At 33.0% G+C, this 21277-nt stretch overlaps 1 protein-coding gene across 1 annotated transcript; it reads left to right on the forward strand.

Annotated features, from left to right (window-relative positions):
• Nucleotides 1-3053: 3053 nt before the first annotated feature.
• Nucleotides 3054-3773, forward strand: LOC138349365 (uncharacterized). Its single transcript, XM_069299692.1, has one exon. It carries the CDS (start codon nucleotides 3054-3056, stop codon nucleotides 3771-3773), a length of 720 nt encoding a protein of 239 aa, XP_069155793.1.
• Nucleotides 3774-21277: the final 17504 nt, after the last annotated feature.

The following is a 21277-nucleotide window of genomic DNA, read 5'->3' on the forward strand; positions in this document are numbered from 1 at the left end:
CCACTGAATTCGCGATAAAAAGGGAAAAGAAATGGGACTAAAGGGAATCGAACACGCGACCTGGGGGAAAGAGAGGAAGGGAATTAATCAGTAAATTAAATGGGAGGCGTGGGATTCGAACCCACAACCTCCAAGTGAGCGCGAGAGAGGGAAAAATGGGAAGGAATAAAACGTGAGGCATGGGAATCGATCCCACGACCTCAGGGACTGGAGCAGCGAAAAAATAAAAAATAAAAAATTGAGGGGCTGTGGGGGTTCAAACCCACAACCTCTTTATTGTAGCAAGCTTAATTCTAAAAATCAAAGGGGTTGTTGGGGCTCGAACCTCCAACCTTTCAGTTAATTAATAGTAAAAATTAAAATAGAAACCTTATCCCTTCATGTGAATATTGTGATTTAAATTAGAATTCTAAATAAAATAGAATATTAATTCTTTCATGTAAATGTTGGAATTTAATTTAGAATTCTATTTAAAATAGAAAGTTTATTTATTTCATGAAGACGTTGAGATTTAAGTTGGAATTGTAATTAAAATAGAAAATAAATCATTTCATGAAGATGTTGAGATTTAATTTAGAGTTCTAATGTTATGAATATTAGAAATAAAATTTAAATGATATCCAAGTGATTCAAGAGTCGGGTTCCCGTATCCAAACCTCCGTAATGATAAATAAGTCATACGTGAGTAAAATATTCAAGAATAATGCCATCTACTTAGATAAAAAAAAATCGAGATCTTGGTATATATACAAGATACATAAGTCTTGTAATACATAATCTTAGGAAAATAAGAATCACTTAACGAACTATAAATGAAGCCCCATGGCTTGTATGTATGTATAGACACATAAGTCTAACATACGTTCAAAAATAAGTGAACCTAAGATATACGTAATGAAATGAAGAAATGAACATTCACATAACAAGAGGTGAGTAACTATGAAAAATGAAGGTGCTAATAATGAAGAATGTGGTGACAATGATGATGTGAGGCTAATGTATATGATGAGAGCAATCTCAAATGAGCCTAAGTAAATGTTACCAATACGTACTCACCAATGAGAGTGTAAGATAATGAAGAGACCAGTCTCTATGAACACTCTAATGAGAATATTGAGTTTAAAACACTTAATACTAATGATGAGATGAGAAATCATCTATTGAGCTATGATGTCCTCATACTAGAAGCCAACTTCCATGATGTATGAGTTGAATGTAATGGAACTTTATACCGAGCACCGATAGACTAGCTATGAGCGGTGATGCCTTCTTTCGGGAAGGGCGGAGGTTCACGTAACTCTCATGAGATGAGACCGTCCGGCTTGCCGGGTATGGGTCTACATACATCTCCTAGTCTTTGAACCTATATTGCCACTATAGGGATCTGGCGGGGTTAAATTCCCATATACGCTAGCATGTTATTGAATCGCTTTGGCCGGTGATTCCACCTCTTTTCGGTGTGGGGGAGACACTGGATTTCATGATGCTCACATTATCTATGTCGGTTAAAGTCAAAGTTCCCAATGAATGAATGAGGCCAGCCTCGAATGAATCATATAATGAAATGAATGATACCGAAGGTGTTAGGATAAGATAATCAAGAGGTAAGCTAGATTCAGGTAATGACATTAGGTTATTCCTGATCATTGCACAGCAAACCCGATGACAGTCTTAAACTACACCCTAGGTATAGTTGGTGTTCACACTGGCTTGTGAATGAACTGAAACGAGGTACGTATGAATGAATGAAGCAGACTCTGTGTTTGCTAAAGAAGGCTCCGTAGTTGAGGTCCCATATGATGAGCCCTCATTTTGGAAAGTCTTAAAGTTAAGTCTATGATAATAAGGTCTCATGGTATATGAATGAATAATATGAAAGAAACTATGTGTTATGTGTTATATGCTATATGAAGATGTTATGTGTTGCGTGCCATACGATAATTATAATGATGCATGTCACTCTCATGGCATATTTTTCCCAATCTCAATCTAGCAAGTCCACTGACTTGACTTCCAAACATCATGTTGTTAGGAAAGAGCTATTCTTCCTCATGCATGTCCCTAGTGTGTGCTTGCATAAACCCATACTTAGTACAAGTGTGTACTAATTCCATACAAACATCTACTTTTAGGTGAAGGCACACGTGGACGGTAGAGCTACAGGTTCGTTGTTGCAGCTATCCGAACGTCAGCATTCATCCGGAGTTTGGTAGGCCCTCATGCTTTCAAGGATGCTACTGTTTTACATTCTAGCGTAGTTTTAGAGTTGATCTAGTGGAGCATGTTCCACTAGCGTTTCTTTCCCGTTTTGGTTCAGACTTTGTATTGGGGTTATTTTGACCGATATACAATTAGTACTTAATGAATTATTTCTTTCAGTTGCATATATCTTAATTGTTAGATGGTTGATGATGAACATTACGAAATATAAAGAATGTTTAACAAGTATGATTAAGGAAATAAAAAATTTCAAATTTTCCGCTAAAATTAACCTATGTAAAGTAAGAATGACGTAACTAGACTTGTTTGTGACCTTTGAGAGGTCAACGACGCCGGTCTCATCTGGGGTCTAGATTCCAGTCGTGAAAAAGTTTGTATTAGAGCCCTAGGTTAAATTCCTTGAATAATGAGTTCACATCAACCATATTGGGTAGTTTCTAAGTCATGGTAGTAAAGTGAACCACTGTCCTAGATTAGAGACTGCATAATGCATAGGAAAAATTTCCCTTCTTTTGATCTTATTGTGCTTTTCCTAATGTTTGAATTCTTGGTGTTATGAAAGTGTCTAACATCAATCCTTGTTGTTTTCAGAGAATGAACACTTGGAGAACTAAGGGTCTGAGGACGGGAGCAGCAGCAGCTAGGGGTAATCAAAATCCACCCCAGGCTCCAGTTGAAGGAGTGGCCAAGCCAGTTAACCCAGCTAGGTTGACTGATGCTGAGGTGAGGGCATCTCTAGCCCAGATGGCACAAGCCATCACGATGCAAGCCCAAGCTATGACTACTCAAGTCAACCGACAGGATGTTCAGAGAGAAACCCATCGGTTCGCAGCATGACTGACAGACTGCGAGATTTCACGAGGATGAATCCTCCAATTTTCGCAGGGGCTAATACTTCAGAAGATCCTCAGGAATTTATAAACGAGTTGCATAGGATTCTGGTGGCCATGGGGGCCACTGATATTGAGAAGGATGAGCTGGCTTCCTACCAGCTCAAGGATGTTGCACAGACTTGGTGCAAAATGTGGCGAGATAGCCGTGTCCTAGGTGGGGTTCCAGTCACATGGGAGCTGTTCAAGACAGCATTTTTGGAAAGGTTCTTCCCTAGAGAGATGAAGGAGGCCAAGGTTGAGGAGTTCATCAACCTTAAACAAAGATCTATGACGATCAGGGAGTATTCTCTGAAGTTTGTGAAACTATCAAGGTATGCCACTTCTCTTGTGTCTAACAGCAAAGACGAGATGAGTAGATTCTTGACAGGAATTGCTGAGGATCTCGAAGAGGAGTGTAGGGCAGCTATGTTGCATGACAGCATGGACCTTTCCAGACTTATGGTCCATGTCCAGCAAGTAGAGGAAAGCAGAAAGAGGAAACAAACTATGGTAGGGAACAAGTCAAGGCAAGCTGATGCAAATTTTCAAGGAAGAGTGGTACTGAAATCAGAGATAAGCCCAAGTTTAAGAAGGGACTCTCCCACCAAGGGGAGTCAAGTTCATCCAAAAGTCTCCATGATAGAAATTCTGAGTCCAGAGTTGAGAGAAACAATGAAGTAGATACACCTCAGGAGACACCACTTTGCAGGAAGTGTGGCAACCTACATAGAGGAGAGTGTATGAGGGGCACTAATGCTTGTTATAGTTGTGGCAAACCGGGTCACATGGTGAAGGATTGTCCGATTAGGAGAAGTCAAGAACGAGGGAAGGAGAGAGTTCAGTCTAATGGTCCAAGTGAAGAGGCTCCAAGGAGGCAACAATTCTTCGCACTCAAGTCTAGGGGTGCAGAGGAAGACACTTCTGGTGAAGTCACGGGTGAGTAGCCATAATTAGTCTTTCATGTATTTGATTGTGTGTGTTGTGTATGCACTAGTATGAGGTTAGACTTCCTACTCATAAGACTATAGTTCCTTATCTCTTCGTATTTTGTTGCTATTGGCTGATTGTACATAGCAATTAAGTTATGATCTGATTGGCATTATGATGTGTAATGGTAGTGTCATTCGGGGACGAATGTTCCTAAGGGGGGGATAATGTAACGATCCAAATATATATATATATATATATATATATATATATATATATATATATATTAATCAAGTAAATAAGAATAAATAAGTATTTAAGGGCATAATGGTCCTTTCGCGTATTAATTAAAATAAACCAGATTTGTATTTATTTATTGTAAATTCTATTTGACTAAGTCTTGAATTAGTCTTCTAATCCTAATAGTTCTCTCTCTCACGCTTCTTAACTCTCTCTCTCTCTCACGTTCTCCATCTTTCTCACGTTATTCTGCCAAATATCAATTATTTCTTAAATATTGAAGAACTCACAAGAATTTTTAAGTAAAAGAAAAAGTAATCAAAACACCAAGGCTAAGAGAGGTTCATCGAGTGAGGTGTACGGTGAAGTGAATTGGAGTGGTTTGGAGGAGTTTTCCGGGTAGCGACATCAAGTTTGAACATCGATTAAAGGTATGGGTTTCTCTCATGGAATTCTTTCTCCAAGAGTACTTTCTTTCGAACGTTTCTTAAACTCTTGAAACTAAGGTTGTTCCCCTTCGTATGTCCTTGTCCTTAGCTCCCTAACGAATTTGTAGGATGGGTATGTTGTGCTGCTAGATTTTTGCATGAATGATGTGTTTAAATTAAATATGAATGTGTTTATGTGCGGAAAATCACGATAATGATCATTAAAATATGGCCGAAAAAGTGAATGTATGGGCGTGTATAGGGCAATGTTTTAGGCACTGTTTTGGGGTGTATAAGTTGTGCATTTATTGTGTATTTTATGTGTGTAATGGGTGTACAATGTGATATTTATTATGATGAATTATAGTGACTTGAATGAACCATGAAATCTCCCTAAGAACTAATGTGAAAATTGATGAAAAAGTGCAGAATAATCGTGGAATAATTTTCTAGAACTTAGAAATAGGCTTTAAAAGAATCTGGTCAAAGAAATAAAAAAAAAGGTTTTGGAGGCTGAAGGGATCAAACCCAGGACCTCCCTGCAACAGGCTTTAATTGAAAAAAAATGGGGCAGGGGGGGTGGGATCGAACCCTCGCCCCTGCCTTCCGCGAAAAACAAAAGAAAAGGAAAAGAAGAGGGGGCTGGGGGGATTTAACTCGCGACCCCCAGCTACGCGTACAAAAAAAAAAGAAACGAGGCTGGGGGGAATCGAACCCTTGGCCACTGAATTCGCGATAAAAAGGAAAAAGAAATGGGATTGAAGGGAATCGAACACGCGACCTGGGGGAAAGAGGGGAAGGGAGTTAATAAGTAAATTAAATGGGAGGCGTGGGATTCGATTCCACGACCTCCAAGTGCGCGCGAGAGAGGGAAAATGGGAAGGAATAAAATGTAAGGCGTGGGAATCGATCCCACGACCTCAGGGACTGGAGCAGCGAAAAAATAAAAAATAAAAAATTGAAGGGCTGTGGGGGTTCGAACCTATAACATCCCTATTGTAGCAAGCTTAATTATAAAAATCAAAGGGGTTGTTGGGGCTCGAACCCCCAACCTTTCGGTTAATTAATAGTAAAAATTAAAATAGAAACCTTATCCCTTCATGTGAATATTGTGATTTAAATTAGACTTCTAAATAAAATAGAATATTAATTCTTTCATGTAAATGTTGGAATTTAATTTAGAATTCTATTTAAAATAGAAAATTTATTCCTTTCATGAAGACGTTGAGATTTATGTTGGAATTGTAATTAAAATAGAAAATAAATCATTTCATGAAGATGTTGAGATTTAATTTAGAGTTCTAATGTTATGAATATTAGAAATAAAATTTAAATGATATCCAAGTGATTCAAGAGTCGGGTTCCCGTACCCAATCCTCCGTAATTATACATAAGTCATACTTGAGTAAAATATTCAAGAATAATGCCATCTACTTAGATAAAAAAAATCGAGATCGTGGTATATATATACAAGATACATAAGTCTTGTAATACATAATCTTAGGAAAATAAGAATCACTTAACGAACTATAAATGAAGCCCCATGGCTTGTATGTATAGACACATAAGTCTAACATACGTTCAAAAATAAGTGAACCTAAGATATACGTAATGAAATGAAGAAATGAACATTCACATAACAAGAGGTGAGTAACTATGAAAAATGAAGGTGCTAATAATGAAGAGTGTGGTGACAATGATGATGTGAGGCTAATGTATATGATGAGAGCAATCTCAAATGAGCCTAAGTAAATGTTACCAATACGTACTCACCAATGAGAGTGTAAGATAATGAAGAGACCAGTCTCTATGAACACTCTAATGAGAATATTTAGTTTAAAACACTTAATACTAATGATGAGATGAGAAATCATCTATTGAGCTATGATGTCCTCATACTAGAAGCCAACTTCCATGATGTATGAGTTGAATGTAATGGAACTTTATACCGAGCACCGATAGACTAGCTATGAGCGGTGATGCCTTCTTTCGTGAAGGGGGAGGTTCACGTAACTCTCATGAGATGAGACTGTCCGACTTGCCGGGTATTGGTCTACATACATCTCCTAGTCTTTGAACCTATATTGCCACTATAGGGATCTGGCAGGGTTAAGTTCTCATATACGCTAGCATGTTATTGAATCGCTTTGGCTGGTGATTCCACCTCTTTTCGGTGTGGGGGAGACACTGGATTTCATGATGCTCACATGATCTATGTCGGTTAAAGTTAAAGTTCCCAATGAATGAATGAGGCCAGCCTCGAATGATTCATATAATGAAATGAATGATACCGAAGGTGTTAGAATAAGATAATCAAGAGGTAAGCTAGATTCAGGTAATGACATTAGGTTATTCCTGATCATTGCACAGCAAACCCGATGAAAGTCTTAAACTACACCCTAGGTATAGCTGGTGTTCACACTAGCCTATGAATGAACTGAAACGAGGTACGTATGAATGAATGAAGCAGACTCTGTGTTTGCTAAAGAAGGCTTCCTAGTTGAGGTCTCATATGTTGAGCCCTCATTTTGGAAAGTCTTATAGTTAAGTCTATGATAATAAGGTCTCATGGTATATGAATGAATAATATGAAAGAAACTATGTGTTATGTGTTATATGCTATATGAAGATGTTATGTGTTGCGTGCCATACGATAATTATAATGATGCATGTCACTCTCATGGCATATTTTTCCCAATCTCATTTAGCAAGTCCACTGACTTGACTTCCAAACATCATGTTGTTAGGAAAGAGCTATTCCTCCTCATGCATGTCCCTGGTGTGTGCTTGCATATACTCATACTTAGTACAAGTGTGTACTAATTCCATACAAACATCTACTTTTAGGTGCAGGCACAGGTGGACGGTAGAGCTACAGGTTCGTTGTTGCAGCTATCCGGACGTCAGCATTCATCCGGAGTTTGGTAGGTCCTCATGCTTTCGAGGATGCTACTATTTTACATTCTAGCATAGTTTTAGAGTTGAGCTAGTGGAGCATGTTCCACTAGCGTTTCTTTCCCGTTTGGTTCAAACTTTGTATTGGGGTTATTTTGACCGATATACAATTAATACTTAATGAAATATTTCTTTCAGTTGCTTATATTTTAATTGTTAGATGGTTGATGATGAACAATTACGAAATATAATGAATGTTTAAAAAGTATGATTAAGGAAATCAAGAATTTCAAATTTTCCGCTAAGATTAACCTATGTAAAGTAGGAATGACGTAAGTAGGCTTGTTTGCGACCTCTAAGAGGTCAACGACGCCGGTCTCGTCTGGGGTCTAGATTCCAGTCGTGACAGGTGGTGATTCAAAAATGTTCATTTTATTCTGGTTATATCAAATTCAATGGTGAAGAGTTTCTATTTAAAACGTTTCTTTGGACTATGTGGTTCAATCCTAATGAAGAAACATCGAAAGTATTGACATGGATATCTTTTCCAGATCTGCCACAAAATCTATTTGCCAAAAAATCAGTTTTATTAATTGCTTCAACCGTTGGAAAATCAATTATTGTAGATAAAGCCACTCAGGAACGTACCAGGCCAAGTACCGCTAGAGTTAAGGTCATTCTAGATCTACTGGATAAGCATCCAAAAAAAATAAAGTTATTCTTCGTGGACAAAGATTCAGGCAAAGTTATTGAGCATTATCAAGAGTTTGTTTATGATAATCTCGCAATGTATTGTATGCACTGTAAACGACAATGGCATGAATAAAATAGTTGTCGTGTGTTTCTCAGCAAGGTCGTTGCTAAAAATCAGAATGTGCAACGGATAAAGGTAGAAACGTGGAACATATCAAGGTGATCAAGAGAGATTATAAATGCTAAATTTCAGAGCAAAAGCAACAAAGAAGAACAATAGTTGGTCTCTGATGATAATTCTGATGAAGAAAGAGATTTTGGAAATAATTTGGGGTTTTTTAGGGATGCTACCATTGATCGAGGTATTGCAAATAGTTCTGAAGAAGCAACAACTTTTATCTCTAATAATGAAGACAATCTAGAGAACAAAGGCAAATCGATTGAATATACTCAATTCAAGATGAGAATATTGGACAACAAGAAAAGATACATGGTACAGATGAATTATCTACTGAGTTTGGGAGTAGTTTAAGCTTTCCAAACCTGTCACTGTTGTACTTCAGCATACAAAAAATTCTGCCCAGTTTGACGAAGACATTAACAATTTGAGTCTTGTTTTTCGAGAATTGAACAAGAAAAGGGAGCATGTTAATTAACAAGTTGTTTTGACACATGTAGATGAGTTCACTGCTACAGAGGGGATAGCTGGTAAAGAAATCAGTCCAAATACACCTATCATGGCTGTTTCGAATTCAGAAAAAGCTAAAAATGATTTGAATGTTTCTAAAGAAAAACAAAAGGAAACGAGTGTTTCTAAATGGGAAGATTTAGTTGAGGAAGAGGAGAACTTTATTCACCTCCTATGAGTAAGTTAAGCCCTCAAGCACCTAAATTTGTGCCTACAAGTAAAGCAAATTCATCTATGACAATGACAGTTGATATCTTTAAAAAGAGTTTGGCCATAATCACCAGTATTGGTTCAGACTCATGATACAAAGGCTATAGTTTCAGCAATTAGTCCAATTGCAAGTTATGATAATGACTTGGGAATATAGATGTCCGACGGGGATGATGAGGAAGAGATGTTGGACATATTCTTTGATAAGGTGGCGAAGGAAGGGGATCTCTCAGCAAGACAACAAAGAAGTGGAAGCAACAAAAATAATAATAAGTAATAATAATGTTATAAAACAATAAAATAAGAAGAAGAAAATAGAGAGAAGAGAAGAGAAGAATTATTAGCTCTCTTGATGAATGATTTTACAATGAAGAGGAGCCCTCTATTTATAGGGAAAATTTAACTTGATCTCCAAGTAGGACTCTTAACCATATCCTAAGTAGACTCCACATGATACACATTCACTATAATACAAACACTTTATAACACTCCCCCTGAATTTATAATTCATACATGATGTGCCTTGTCAAAAACCTTACTAAAAAAATCTTTAAGAAAGAAAAACTCTAGTAAAGGAAAAGAGTACACATATCTATTAATACACATCTATGCTGCCTCATTAAAAATCTTACAACAAAAATCCAGTGGGACAAAACCTCGTAAGGGAAAAAGAATACACCTCATATTAACTCCCCTAATAAGAACATCAATCCAGAGACTCGAATCTTCGCATTCCAAGCTTGTGCACCATCTTCTTGAAAGTTGCAGTTGGTAGAGACTTGGTGAATAGATCAGCCACATTGTCACTTAAAACGAATCTGTTGCACATTTATATCACCATTCTTTTGAAGTTTGTGTGTATAGAAAAGCTTTGGTGAAATGTGTTTTGTTCTTTCTCCTTTTATGAATTCTCCCTTAAGTTGTGCTATGCATGCCCTATTATCTTCATATAAAGTGGTGGGTACTTTATCACACTCTAAATCACATTTCTCTCGAATGAGATGTATCATAGACCTTAACCACACACATTCTCTACTTACTTCATGAATAACTATTATTTCAGCATGATTAGATGAAGTGGCTACGATGACTGCCCCCCCCACCCACATATAAACACATAGCCTGTTTGGGATCGAGCTTTGTGTGGATCAGATAAATATCCTGCATCAGCATAACCAACAAGATTGAGACTACAATTATTAGAATAAAATAAGCCCATATCAGTTGTCCCTTTAAGATATTGCAAAATGTGTTTGGTCCCATTCCAATGTCTCCTAGTAGGAGTAGAACTATACCTTACTAACGAAATAACAGCAAAAACTATATCAGGCCTTGTAGTATTAGCAAGATACATTAATGCACCAATTGCAGTAAGATATGGTAATACAGAACCAAGAATTTCTTCATCCTTTTCTTGAGGTCGAAATGGATCCTTATTCACATCAAGTGAACGAACAACCATCAGAGTATTTAATGGATGCGCTTCATCCATACAAAATCTTTTAAACACTCATTCTGTGTAGGCAGATTAATAAACAAAAACACCATTTGTCAAATGCTCAATTTGCAAACCAAGACATAATTTTGTCCTTCCCAGATCTTTCACCTCAACTTCGTTTTGTCAAATAGTCAATTTCCTTTTTAAGCTCTATTGGAGTTCTAATAAGATTTATGTCATCAACATAAATAGCAAGTACACCAAATTTTGATATTTATAAGTAAAGTTGAGTTTGTTATTGCATTTTCTTTAATGAACTAAGTTGCTTTTATTATTTTATAAAGCTCTCTATATATTGCATGCATATTCTTGATTTATATTAAGTTGAGTATCCAGATTCAAATATTCTATCATTGAGTTGAGTTTCCAATCTCTAGTTGAGTATCTTATTCTTGATTTGAGTTGAGTTTAAAAGAGGTAAGTATGTTTTTTTTTATCAAGTTCAAGCCTATGTTTTATGCATTAGAATTCTCCTTACAGGCTCGTACATTCCACGTACTGAGCTATTTGACCTGCATTTTTTTTATGATGCATATCCAGGTATTCAGGATTATGAACAGAAGCTTCGTTAATATCACATGGAGTTCGAGTTAGCTATGGTGAGCCTCCTTATTTCTGGAAGGCTTCCTTTACTTTTCAGTTTAGTCAGGATGTCGTGGATCTTATCCCAACATCCATCTTTATCAGTTAGAGGCTTCATAAATAGTAGTATAGTTGAGGAGTCTGTATTAATCATTTATTTTATTAAATGTTTTAAGGACTAAAATTGTCTATTTTATGGCTAGTTGAATATATTATTTTATTCAAAGTTGTTCATTTGAGTTAAAGACTTGTAAAGTTGAGTTTATTGATTTTATTCAGTTTTAAGCTTTTGCATGCTTAAGTTAGTCTCCCACTTGTAGTCATCCAGAATGAGGGCTCACTTGGAGACTAGCAATGGTTCTTGAGTTTCGCCCACGTGCAGAGTGTAGACTCGGATTGTCACACGTAAAGAAGAAGAATGATTGTAGCTCGAGAAAAAATGGGTATGAACTTTAATGGTGGGACACCGGTGATTGCCGTGGTGAGAATGTGATTGCAATGGTGGTTGATTCAAAGAAGAAGAGATGCTAATTATATATATTTTTTTAAAAATAAATCTTTTTTTGTTATGGCAAAATAATGCCCTTTCAAGCTCTTTTTATGCATGTATTACATACATGCTGCCATGTCAGCACAAAATCTTTAACAGATATAAATCTCTTACAATATAGGTGTTCAATAGGTATATAGTTGAATTGAGGTGTCTAAATAAAATATTTGGACAAGCTAAGGAGGTTGTGTATGACATAGGCCTTAAAACAGAGATCATTAAATTTTGCACCAACATCAATTACATCTGATTTTATTTTGATTTAGCGTAGGACACCAGTTGGAAATCAAACTAATACTCATACTACTTACATTAAGTAATATCAATCGCTATTAGGTCTCACACCAAATGAACATACCATTATAATGTTCACTAATATGATCATTAACTTATATATTCTAGCTGTATATTAAACTCTTAGCTGGAATGCATTGTCAATAAATATTATTGAAGAACAAATACATTGTAACAATTAAAATAAAACTTGAGTCTAAAAGACAAAATAAAATAAAAATTTTTGTATAGTCTAAACAAATAAATTATCATTTTTATGGCGCAAGGTAATTTGAACATGCCTTCCTGTTGTGGCACACTTGACGACATCTACTGCAAGTAACTTTAGACCTTTTGAATTTCACATAGCAAATCAACACATTTTCCTATTTCATTAAAAAAAAAATAACAGATATTCTTACATAATACAAAGCAATTATAAATATACATTTGTATTTATATTACATTTCATATCCATGATAATACAAATTTCATTCACAAGTTCATTCTACTTAAACAAAACTATACATGATCGTCAATACTTATTCATACAAATATCATTCCAGATAGTCTATCATAATTCATACCATAAAAAAAAATTCATAAAAAAATAACATTTCACATTTCATGCCAACTTAATACAAATTTCATACAAATAATCATACTTACTACACATATTTTTAACACAATACTGAATAATTTTTCATACCAATTAGTTCATTCTTCTCACACAAATTTATGCACAGTCGTCACTGCTTATTCATAACAATATCATTCCAAAAGTATTTTACAGTAATTCACACCATCAAACACATTATATAAATAAATTACATTTCACATTTCATACCAACTTAATACTCTTTTCATACAAATCTTTATACTTTTTACTTCTTTTTTTTTTATACGATAGTGAATACACTTTCATATCAATATCATTCCATTCACACTAAGAAATTCATTCATACCTATACATTTTATTTATATTTTAAGAAAAACAAAATATTTCATATCATAATTTAATCTGCATACCAAATTCATCTCATTAGTATTATCAAATTGACCAATGAACTACCTATTTCATAACAATGTTACAACAAATTTCATAACTTTACAATGATAAAATGATTAATATTCTACACATTTATACTCAAATCATTCATATATTAATCCAATTTCATTCCATTTATACTATCAAATTCATTCAAAACTATACATTTATTGGAAATCCTCATAAAAAACAGTTTTTTATTATAATTTTAGTCGACATACCGAATCTACAATGATGAAAAAATTTCTATTTAAACATTTATACTCAAATCATTCATATATTCAAATTCTCACAAAATCATGGTTTTGACAGTATACAAAATAACCAATAAAAATGTACCAACAAATTCACGAAATCATGATTTTAACAATATACTAAATAACCAAATAAAATAAAAAAAAATACAACAAACATACCAATAGATTCACTAATACAATTATAAACAATAAACTTCAATTAATCGTCACTGACAAAATTTCTAGAAAAAATTGAGGAGAGATAAATGTGGAAGGAAAAATGGATAAAATCAGATTTTTTATTTAATTAAAACAAATTAGAGTGAATTAAGGAAACTGAATATTCTTAATTAGTTTGAATGACCTTAATTCATGCTAATTATAATTATTTTCAATTAATTAAAATTTAATTAATCTCCCTATTTCCTTTTTTTTAAAAAAATCTTTTTTCCTTGAGAAATGTTTTTTTTATAGTTTTTTTATGCTTAAATTTTTTTCAAAACAAATGTTTTCAATTATTAAAAACAAACTTTTTTTATAATCTGTTCCAGTCTGAAATTTTTAATGTTATAACTTTAAAGAGTAAATCTATTGCTTTAACTTGAAATTATTTGTATAATATATGCATATATAAAATTTTCGCGCTCAGTGACATTGTTGCTTATGTTACAGATTCTGGTTGTTTTTTTACAAGGAAAAATTGTACGAAATAGCAAACTATTAATTCAAATAAAATGATATAGCGCTAGTTTGTTTTAATTGTAATTCACAAGCAAAAATCCAGTATTTTGGTCATCTGATTCGATATACAATTAGGCATGCGTTTGTTTTTGTATAAAGCGAGAGAAAAATGCATGTACAAATACAAATACACATATTTTTTTGTCTTACACACTTATAATTATACAAAAAATAAATATTCTTATACAAATTACAATATATAAATGAATTTAGGGAAATCACACCACATATACATTTAAGAGACATATTATGAGTTTTAAAGGTACTTTCAAAATATTCTTGTTTATAACAGTTTGATTACGGTTTATAAAAGTTCATATTTTATTTAAAATCAATTAAATGTTTAATTTATTAAATGAATAGTATTTTATGATTTTATATTCATTGTTAAATTATATCAATAAATAATCTACCATAGTTATCTCCTCCGCATTTATAGGAAATTTACTTTGATTCTTGTTCCTTTTTTTACTTTTACATGTCATATTTTGTCAAGCCCCGAGCCTACACGCTGGGCGGGACTGGCACTTGGTGACCATTGCTGTCCTCTAGCGAACCCTTGGCCTGACTTACTTAACTCAGCGGAAGACAACAATCACACTTATAATGATAAAAGAACTTATCTAAACTGCATAACAAAATAACTGGGAATGTCTTAAAGATTTAAAAATTCAACATGGCCAAAATGGCAAACCAAGTCTTTAACATAAAAATGAAAATGTAAAGATTATTGAACTACTAACTATTTATGAAGCCTCTAAATGACTGAGATGAATGTTGGGACAAACCTCGCAACATCCTATTGAACTAACTAGGAAGCAATAAAAGATGTCCTCCGGAGTGCAAAGAGGCTCACCAACTGACTCTGGACCGCTCAACTAGATCAATTGGTGCGCTTGATGTCGATCTTCGTTACCTACGTCTTCATCATAATACGATGCAGGCCAACTGCTATTATTACATCGAATGTACGAGTATGAAAGTTGGAATTCCAAGAACATTTAAGATTGAAAATGGAGTACGAAGGAACATTTACCTTGACTCTTCTCAACTCATGAATAACTTAACTCATTTCAACATACTGCAATTTAAGGAGCAATATAAAGAAAACTGTCTGAAACATATTGTAAATATTGAATGATGCAAGATACAACTAACTATGATATGTATGTAAAAATACAAGTAAACTGATGTATATAAGAATACAATAACTTCTGTGGAAGTTTCTAACCGACAACCATCACTTAAGAGCAGCAGTGATGATACATCGATCTACCTCACGCTGCGAGCGCACCCTATACCCGGCCAAAGGTATAAGACATTAACTGCCAATAGATCCACTAGTATACTTTGAAAAAAGTTCATCTAAAAAGTATGAAGTTTGTCTACCATGGTGGCTACATGGTTTATGGGGGCTGTGAGTTGTCTGAGCTCTCCCCCATATCGGCTCTCAATACTATTCCCAAAAGTATGTTGGCTCTTAAGTTTTAAAAACATATTGATTTTGTGGTTTTGAGATTAGTGCTCAAAATACTTAGCTCAAAGCTATCTTGAAAATCATAGTTTCCCTGCTTGCTTCATTTAGAAAGCTATTACTCTTTTCTGAAACTCGAAACTTAAGTCTTAAAACAAAGTTAAATCTTTGTGAAAGACATATGAAAACTTGAAATGACTTCTCTTATTTGACACTTCATTTCTCGTAACCTTAATTCTTAACTACTCTTGACTTGACTCTTAACCGATTCTTGAATTGAATTATGGATTCAATTTGAAACGTTTCTTTGTAAATGTGAAATGAATTGTAGCACAATACAAGAATTCAAAAACAATGACACTTCAAGATTGCTCTTCTTTGGTCTATCATTTCCCTTGCCACATGTGTTCTTTGATGCTTGAATTCATTAAAAGACTCACCCGTTCGTTTTGAATGAACAATCATAGATTTTTGTTTTTATTATATCAATCACCAGGAGTTATTGAACTTTGAAAAAACCACCTCATCCATTCCTATAGGCGAAGTATGCTTACTTTTCCACCAACTACCTGACAAGACAAGCTTTACAGTAGTACAACATTTTGAACCTAGACGAGAGAACTTTGTTAGGGACCGCTTCCCTGAGTTTGTGATGATAATCAAAATACTTGAAATAAAATAAAATATAAATCTCTTTATTCAAAAAAAAAAAGGTTAACCCATACAGAAAAGAGGGAGAAAAAGGTTAAACTATAAAAAAAATTTGACTCTAATTGATACTCATAACCAATTAGTAAATAAACTTAATGTCAAAATTTATAGAGATGGTTTGAGTTATTTGTTTAAGATTGTTAATACTTAATTTTTTTTTGATATAATAATATCAAATTAGGGAAAGTAGAATTAAGCAACTGTTTGAATGACTGACACATATAGTTAGCATTAACATTGCTTCAACACATCAACAATTTTATATTGTCGACAATAATATATTTTATAAGAATATACTTTCTTATTAAGTTCAGTTCATAATTGTAAGTTCAAGATATGGTATCAAATAAGTTTGCATTCAAGAATCAAGTCATTTATATAGGTTCATTTTTTATTATTTTGAGTTTATTTTTTCCATTTAGATATATCTCGGTTGGTCATATATACATATTTTAACATATTAAATATATTATTTTAATGTTTTATAATAATTAACATATAATACACATTCAACGTATGTGTCGAGAAGGAAATTTATGTATATATGTTTGTGTGTCTGTGTTTAATTAATCCTTTATATTTAGAAGGGTTTATTGTTTGTGGTCCACTTTTGGAACCTCTATTCGTGTTTTAGAAAACATTGTACCTCTGATTTCCAGGTTCTTGGAGGGATTCTCTTGTATATAGGTGTTGACTTGCTTCCGCTTCAATCTTATTTAATTGTTTAGTGTTAATTTTTGTTGTCCTACCCTTATACTCATTATTTTTTGTTCTAGGTACATATTGACTTACCTACTAGTGCATTATAGTAGGTGTCATCACAACTCAAAGAATCAGGATATGAAAAATAAATTCTTATGTAATCTCAAGAATTATTTTTTCAATTTATTTTAGTATACATATATATTACTAGCTATAATTTTAAAAATATTTTCAGTAGATAAATCATTTATTTATGAATGATATTCTAACGAGATCGAGTTGGGGATAAAATAATCATTAGCCAGTTCAAATTCCAATGATTGAAAACGATTAAATATTTGATTACCGCATTAGAACATTAGTAGATTATCTTAAAAGTAAAATTATGTAAAACAAACATCTAATAAGGAGAATTTGGTAGAGTTACTTGACATGGTATAAAATCTTGGAAAACACATTATCAATGATTTCATCAAAAACAATAGTATCTTGAATCAGTTGTGTACAATTAACAAACATAAGAAGACTACACTTAAAGCTTAAATAAATGGTACACTTCAATACACAAATGACAGAACTTAATATAATCCTCCAGATCCCTTCCAATTCATTTTTTCAAATAAAGATGTGAAATTATTCAATTGTATACAAAATCAAATAAAAACTTAACAAGAATTTTCACTAAAGCTATTAACATATTAAATCTGATTAAAGTAAAGTTGCAAGCTTATATGAAATTAACATGTAGGTTGTTATCCTAAGGAAGTCATGGAGGTGGTGGGTGTCTTTGATCTTACTGGGATGCAAGTTTGAAATGATGCCCAGAGACATCCTTATAAGACATTCACCACTCCCATGATATCCTTTGACTAACAACTACAACTTCATAATCATTCACATACCAATGAAAAGGAGTGTAGTGGGCGGCTCACTGAAAATTAGGGTTTTGAGGGATAAAGAAAGAAAAGTGGAGCTTTTATAGAGTAGAATAGACCTTACACTTTCTTAAAAAGTTTAATATTTACCTCTAAAAATTATATTATTTATAAACAGTCCTATACTCTTGACTAAATACAAATTTATCCTTTTAAGGTAAGCATTGAATGTCAATTTGATATTTCAACCGTTGTAATGACTATATTGATATTTTTATATCATAGGTATGTATTTTGTAAATATCTCATGGTGACATGACAAATTATGTGTCTCATGCGTAAATGAGGTAATGTTCTAAGAGAATAACAAAATAAAAATGTAAGTGACACGATTAACATAAAAAACTACAATTTATTAAATAATTTTAGAAACTTTATGTAGGTTAAATGCACACTGTGTGTGGATGGGGAGGGTGGGTGGGTGTGGTTATATATATTTATTTAGAAAAATAGTTCTTCATTTTATAGATTGGTGTATGTATAAAGTGTCTTGAATACATACGGTAAACATCTAAAGAGTAATTCAATTTACATATTGTGAAACATGTATTTTTATAAAATCCAATTTCCATGTTTTGTAGTATCTTTTAAGGTCTTATTAAGTGTTTGAACTCAAAAAAATTTAAATTTTAATTTCTTATCACAATCTCTGCGACTCATCAAAAAATAACTTCATTACTAAAACTCTCTCAAATAATAAAAACTTGCAGAACAAATATTTACAATGAATACAATATGTTTCTAGCTTTCAATACCACAAAATTAAATTATTTTGATATATTAACATATATTTTGGTTAACTTCAATTAAATGATGGTTTTCATTTAAATACATCACAACAAACCTCCTTATAAGAGTCCCAAAGAATATTCATATTGGATAGAAAATATCTCAACTTCTTTTATTTCTCTATTCTATTGATCCCTTTGCACAGCAAGCTCCTTGAAAACAATGCTCTTTTCAACCTATCTTTAAGAATAAAAGTCACATTTAGGAGGCTTTACATAAAGTAAAAATATTAATGATGCAGTATGCAATAAATTGTGTAGCTTCGAAAATAATATTGGAGAAAAAAATATCTCAATTTCTTTTGTTTCACTATTCTATTGACCCCTTTACACATAAAGCTCCGTGAAAACAAAGCTCTCATCAACCTATCTTTTCGAATAAAAAATTACATATAGAAGAGGCCTTACATATCGAAATTTTGTAGCTTGAAAAATTATATTAATAAAGTAATGAAATATTTAGTATTTAGTAGTAGTACTAATATTAGTACTTGTGTGTTAATCCTAAAAAAAAGCCTATTTAGGGATAAAATAAAAATACATCATAACCAAAAGTAACTATGTTTGAAAATTATCTTTTGCAGTCAAGGATTACAAGCGGGTCTATTATTTTAGCCTCTTTATTCTAAATCATCTTTACTTAAAGCATTTGTAATTTTTAATATAGATAAATAGATTTTTATTTAGTATTATTGCTAATACAATAGTTGAATATTTTATTTCCATCTTGATTAACATGTGGATGAAATAATAAAAGATAAGTGACAATTATATTTAATAATATATTAACATTTTCAAATAATTTGAGAAATCAAATTATTCATTTGACATGCTAGTCATTGACCAATAATCAACATGTATAATAATTTGTGACAATCATTTACTATTTTAAGGTTGCACACAAGGTAAAGTGAAATATTGTTTTCCAACTAATATTTTTTAATGAAGGCTATTGAAACAAAAAAAATTCTTCTTTTCAATAGTAACAAAAAGTCGTATACACTTCTTTAATGTGCGAATCGTTCTATTTTGAAAGTATATATTCATCATGCCCCTTACCAAACAGGGGAAGGACATAGAGAATCCGTACAAGCATTAGCTAAATATTTACCCTATATCTTATGTTCAAACTATTCATACGCATCAAACATAGCTAACAAGGTTTGTCTACATATACATAGAGGATCATCTATATAATTTGTAAGACATACTAAAAAATTGTGCAATCAGTACGATACCTAGTATACGAAGCCTACAATGAGTTTTTATCTGCACAACTTATGAGTTGTTAGGGCAAAAACTACCCAATTATATCATATATATATATATATATCATATATATATATGCATAGAAAAATATGGTCTCTAGACATGAAACATAGATGAAGGTTGAGCATACAAACAAATAAACTTTAAGGCAAATTGGCCTACTAAGGATACACACACATGCACACATATATATCTATATTATAGAGAGAGAGGGAGAGGGAGAGGGAGAGGGAGAGGGAGAGAGAGAGAGAGAGTCCATACAAGCCATCAAATGAATTGGATTACAAAGAAGACTGATTCTGAGAATAAAAAATTGGTGTTCATATGAGAAAAACTATTATCAAGAGGTTTGATAATGCCGATGATTAGGGATGGATTGGTTGATTCATCGTAGTGGCTTACAAAGAACTTTTTGTCTCACCTTTCTTTTAGTTGTGGACTATGTCCTTTAATTATTTTTCCATGATCCAAGACTACATCCTAGACATGAAATTGTACCTAGAAATCTAAGAGACTACAAAATAATCACATAGCATAGTATGACACTAGGAAAATGTACATATTTGAAATAAGATGATAAGTGGAATAAAGTCCCAAATTATAATATGAACATTTAAAAAAAATCTTAATGTAAAGACTCATTAAAAGGAAGACTAATGTTTGACTAGCCTTCGATCATAAGTGAATTGTTTAGACTAACCCTAGCTCCATCGAACATCTAAAACATAAATGAAGTATCGAAACTAATATATAAACTCATAAATGACATTTCCCTTTACATAAGGACTTACAAAAATTTAGCAGAGGCTGCTAGAATCATTTACTAAACGTGAGGATAATGGGATGCGTCACCACATATATTATGAGATAATATAGGCATAAGAATGTATGCAACCAGTAGCCAGAATATACTGAATATGGGGAAATGCATAAATATGACATAATAAATTGATAAATCTCAAAATATGATAATGCAATGACCGAATAAACATAACATAGAACTGATAGTATGATTTCATAAAATCATAATACAAGGTCAATGCAATATTTAATATACTCCTCCCATATAAAAAAGAGAGTGTCCTACTTACCAAGATATGCACCATATTCACGAGCTAAGGTTGATTCACTAGGTAAAGTAAATTAGACAAGGTGCTACAGTGTACATAGTTGTTGGACAACGGAATATCAGTTGAAGGAATATTACAATGCATAATGAAGGTGTGCTCTGCACTGAATCTCCACTTAGTGAAACAATAATTTTTACTCTAGAGTCATACTGGTCTAAGAATTGAAC

The sequence above is a fragment of the Solanum lycopersicum genome, chromosome 6, assembly GCF_036512215.1.
Source record: "Solanum lycopersicum chromosome 6, SLM_r2.1".
Lineage (NCBI taxonomy): Eukaryota > Viridiplantae > Streptophyta > Magnoliopsida > Solanales > Solanaceae > Solanum > Solanum lycopersicum.